Source organism: Alligator sinensis, unplaced genomic scaffold (assembly GCF_000455745.1).
Source record: "Alligator sinensis unplaced genomic scaffold, ASM45574v1 scaffold1676_1, whole genome shotgun sequence".
Lineage (NCBI taxonomy): Eukaryota > Metazoa > Chordata > Crocodylia > Alligatoridae > Alligator > Alligator sinensis.
In genome coordinates, this window is record NW_005843223.1 from 87,297 (window position 1) to 92,330 (window position 5,034).

The 5,034-nt window shown below is 50.3% G+C and overlaps 1 protein-coding gene across 1 annotated transcript in view; it reads left to right on the forward strand.

Moving 5' to 3' along the window:
• Nucleotides 1–4,498, forward strand: part of LOC112548499 (dynactin subunit 1-like) — a 17,586-nt gene extending 13,088 nt beyond the window's left edge. The window contains exons 4-5 of the mRNA XM_025194485.1: nt 2,306–2,337; nt 3,668–4,498. Of these exons, the coding sequence (XP_025050270.1) occupies nt 2,306–2,337; nt 3,668–3,691 (56 nt within the window). The 3' untranslated portion in view covers nt 3,692–4,498. The remainder of the gene's footprint in view (nt 1–2,305; nt 2,338–3,667) is intronic.
• The last annotated feature ends 536 nt before the right edge of the window (nt 4,499–5,034 follow it).

Below are 5,034 nucleotides of genomic sequence, written 5' to 3' on the forward strand. Positions count from 1 at the left end.
GAACTGACCCAGAATCATGCTTGCTTGTGACCAGTAGCACCTTGGAGGAGTTAAACCCCAACTCCAGATGCTGCAAGTAGTGCTACAGAGGCAGCATGCCTGGAGGGCCTGGGCTGCAGTGGGCTGTTTCCTTTTGTCTACCCTGTCAGTGGAGGGGAGCTTCAACTTGGTATTCGTGTCACATGGTGCTCTGCCCTACCCTTGTCACTCAGACTGTTCCCAGCTCCGAGAACTTGCTGTCACTGCAAAAGGCTTTGGTCTGGCGTAACCCCAACACATCTCCTATTCCCAGCTGCCTGTCTAGCAGCTGTCCCTTTTTAAAGCAGTCCCTTTGTCACTTAATCTCTTCTACAAACTAATAAAAACCTTTTTTTTGCTTAGTCCATATAACTTGAATTTTTCCAGGCTTCTCTCCCTGCTGAGGCCCAGCTATCCATGCACAGAGCTTCTCCCTTTCCTGCTGTGGTTCTGATGCAAATGTTCTTAAGCATCTACAAGGTTTTAGTCTCATGTTTTCCCAGCTTAGTGCAGGCCCCTGGAGCCTCCTCTGTTCCTGACGCTCTCTTTTGAGGCAAGTTGACCAGACCCGAAGAATGGAGCGTCTGGAAGAGAGCATCCAGCTGCTTTGCCCTGCCAGCGCTGCAGTGCTGTCAGGATTTGCTGCTGTATAGAGGCATTCGCTGGACTTCCTGTAGCGCTGCCTGGTGCTGCTGGGTTCTCAGTCCAGTGCCAACAAAATATAGCAGCAGTTCAGGAGGCTCCTTCCAACCTAAATTAGCTGGTGCTGGTTGGCTTGAGTTTCCTCTGCTGCTTGCTGCCCCATTGCCTAGTTGAGAGAGAGCCCATTTGAGTTCTGCTGAGAGAAACTGGTTCTCCTTGACTACAGGAGGAGCTCAGAGGGTGTGTTTGGCCAACCTCCCATGCTGCAAGAGGGTAAAATGAGCTACAGATACTGATGCAGCAAGGAAAACATAGCATGGAGGGGGCGGGGTGTTATTCCTGCCAGGGTCAGAGGGAAAGAACAGGGGTATGAGTTCAAGAGTGTGTGTCCTGAGCGAGGGAAGAAAGGTGGGAAGGGTCAGGGAAACACTGAACCCGTGCCATGCTCTTTGGAGTAATGAAATACGGATGCAGGAAGCATGGCTTGGTGCCAGTGAGTTGCTATAGAAACCTCAGTGCCTGCTGCAGTCTTTGACTCTGTAGTACGTGCTGCAGAGATTTTGGTCTCTAGCAGTTGAGTATGTTCCCCCTTCCCCCCACCTCCCCCCACCAAAATGAATCCAGGTGTACAGTTCACCAGGGAGGCAGCTTGGAGCTTTGATTTATGAGCTGTCTCCAGAGCATCCTTTATCTGGGCAGCTGATGCCGCGATTCAAATGACAAAACCCAAATAGCAGGCTCATCACAATAGGCTGCAAGCCATAGTGTCGTCCCCATTAGATGCCCAGGAGCAGCACGGAGGGTGGAATTTAGCCAAACAGATCATCCCCTGGGTTTGAGGCGTGCATCCCACTTGAATTGTGGCTCTGCATTTTGATATTACCTTCCTGCAACCACGAGCTACGTGTCTCAGCCTCGAACTGCCATTACCTTTCTGGGGATGTGGAGCAGCTGTTCAGTGGTGCACAGTAACACAACCCAGAGCTCAGGAAAAGTGTGGAAAGCTCCAGTCCAAGGGCAACTGCACAGGTCCTTTAGGTAGAAGCGAATGGCCCTGGCACTTCCCACCTACACTTGAATGCCAACTCCGTGAGCTGCTCTTCTGCGGCTCCTTTATAAGAGAGTTGCAGCCTCTTGTAGCTAGCAACACCCTGCAAATCTGGTGATCTGGGTGGGATGGCAGCTTCCTGTGGTGTACTGGGCTACTGTAGGCATTGAGCTGGCCTGACCCCAGGCAGATCTGTCCTAGGGGCATTAACCTCTCCCGCCCTGCTTGGCCTACTTTTTCATGGTTAAAATAGTCAATGTGCACAGAGGTATTTGGTCATGAACTCTAATGCACATGCAAACCAAGGACAGGGTGTTTCCTGGAGGGATTGACAGCTACTGGTGGTGAGTGCAGGTGACCACTTAGTTAAGGTGGAACAGAACTTGCCTTCCCCGTCGCATCTTATTCCTACTCCTCCAGAGACATGGGGGCATCTTTTAACTAGATCTAGACATTGTTTGATTATCCAGGTGAAGCTAAGTATCCCAGAGCCTGCACTGGAATTACAGTGGTCTTTCTGGCCATGTTATGAAGAGTCCCATGCAGTATGTGTGGCACATGGCTTATGGTTCTTCTGTTTCTCTGCTTTATTTCCAGATTCACTGGAAGCTGCCAAGGCCAGCAAACTGGTGAGTGCTTTGGCTGGAGACTCTGCAGACTGTCGATACAAACTCGCTGCACTGGTGTGTGTGTGTGTGTGGTGGTATGGAGCAGGGTGGGGGTGCACAATACTCCATTGATCTCTCTCCGTTGATACCTGTTGCCTGTCCAGAGTTTAGCAGAAGCTCCATCTGCAGTCTTACAGGACTTGTATGTGGCCTGGCAGCAGGGTCAGAGTTTTAGCCAACACGTTTCAGATCAAATGTGGCAAGAGAGAAAGCAGTGACGGTATTGCCAGCAGTGAAGTCTGCTTTTGTGTAACCTGGGTGTTACGGCTCTGTCGGGGCCAGCTTGGGGCCTTGGAGAAGTCTGTATGCAAGGGCTTTGCCCAAGGGGTAAGTTGGGTGGAAAAAGCAGAGGGAACAAGGCACGATCAGAAGCAGTTTCCTCCATGCTGATTGGGATCAGGCACCTGATTCCCCTAGCCGTGGAGGGTTGTGCTGGGTGCGAGGGAGGTTTGGACTCTGTTACAGGCCTTGAATGTTTGCTTTGTTGCACTGGGGGCCATCCCTGCTCCATTATGGGACATTTCTGTGTCCTTCAAGAGTTAACCCTTATGTTACGGAGAAGGCAGCCGCACTCCTCTGGTTGTCTGCATTAGCCTTCCTGGTGAGAAGCTCTGTGCAGACAAGCTTTATGTATACTGAACTCTGTCCAGGATCTCCAGTGATGCACATAGGACCAAAATGGGCACACAGCGCTGTGTGCAAGTGCAGTGAGTTCTCTCTGTGCTCACAGGAAGCCAGGCAGATGCCTGCCCATGCTGGTATTATAGTAACCACCTGGGCACCTTGGACAGTCTGACCAGAAACACTGCCTGAGCTTCAAGAACAGCCATGCAATATATAGATCCTGGGAATATCTGTGATCCGCGTTAGGGGGGATACACAGCTCATTTTGAATGTGCTTCGGAACAAAACAGCTGGTAGTTTGAGGGGGTGGGGGTACATTATCCCATGCACACGACCATAGTGGACAGGTACTTTTGCATGGGCAAAATAATTGCTAAGATGGGCTTCTCCATCGAACTGAGAACAGTGCAACAGGATCCAGGGGCTGGATATAGAAATGAAACCATTCAGCATTGAAATGGACTGTGATTTAACAACCAGCGAAGGAAATCAAACTCCAAAGCAGCTCACTGGTAAAGCGGGCTGTTTGCCATTTGTCTTTGGGATGTGCTTAGATACCTTTCTAAAGGACCTGTTTGACCCCTGCTTTGGGCTGGAGGGTTTTGGTGGTTTTTTCTGGCCCTGGAATCTGAATTTTCCCATTTGTCCTTTTCCTTCTGGGCTTCAGGAGAAAACGATCTGTTGCCGTTAACGTGCACGTGGCACTTGCAGCTTTCCATTTGAGACGATGCCTGGAGATCAGATCTCATGCTTCAGGACTCTCTCTGATCATCTGCTACAGTCAGGAAGGATTTTTTCCCCTGCTCAAATGACTGCCCAGATGGAATCTCATGTTTTTGCCTTCCATGTTTGAAGCATCTGAGATTGAGCGCAGTTACAAACGGGAGCAGCCCTGTGCTTGGAGGGCGCACAGGGGATCCCCTCTCCTAGACATTTGGCTGGTGTGTCTTGCTCATGTGCTCTGCCTCAAACTGATTACCAGGTCTGGGGCTGGAAGAACGCTTTCCCCAGACCGTAGCGGGGGGATTTGCTCCCTGCAGCATGGGGCATGGTTTGTCTTCTGGGCTTGTCTCAGTCATCTTCCTGCCAGTGCATTGGTGGCCTACTGGGTGTCTTCATAGTTTCATAGTAGCTAGGGTCAGGAGGGACCTGAACAGATCATCTAGCTTGACCCTCTGCCACAGGCAGGAATGAATGCTGGTCTTGTGTTACCCTGGCAAGGATCTCAGCTCTTTAGTCCCCTGAGGATTTAAATGCAATTTTAAATAAAGTTTCTGGGCTTAGTATGACGTAGTTCGGTGGAACTGAATGGCCTGATTACATAGGACGTCCAGCTAGATGATCCCTTCTGTCTGTGGATCTACTGAATCTCGTCTCTCAGTGGTTTCTTCCACGTTCCTCTGAGGACACTGAGCTAGAAGAGGCAGTGGCCTTTTGTTATAACATACTGCAGATATTCCTTCTGCAGCGGTCTGAATTTACAGCAGAGGTCTTTGTGCATCCACTTCCAGCTGTACACTGCTGTGGGAAGGTGCTAAACTTTCTCTGGTACCTGGGGTGCTGTGTGCTAAATTCGAGGTGTCTGCAACCTTACATTTGTTCCCTGTTGACATCCTCAGGTTTTGTGGAGAGTCAGGACTCTGCCAGTGAAGGCTGCCTTGATTACACGGCTTTCGCCATGTATGGGCATAGCTGCCCATGTGGTGCAAAGCAGGACCAGCCCCAACTGCATCCTCCCAGCCAGGCTTTGTCTTCTAACCAAATTAACTTTAATTAACTTTAATTTGTGGTAACATGGAAACAAGCATGTGGATAATAAAGCAGGATTTCAACACAAGTGACACCTGACCCTGTGGTGTGTGTAGGTTGGAGCTTGGTGACCAGGACCCCACAAACACCCAACGTACGGAGAACGAGGCTTACTGTGGGAATGTCTTGTTACGTGTTGACTGCTCGGACCTTCCCTCCTCCTCCACGTGCCAAGTCTGCAAGCAGATACTTGATCATCCGGCTGCGAGCCAGACTGACGATCAA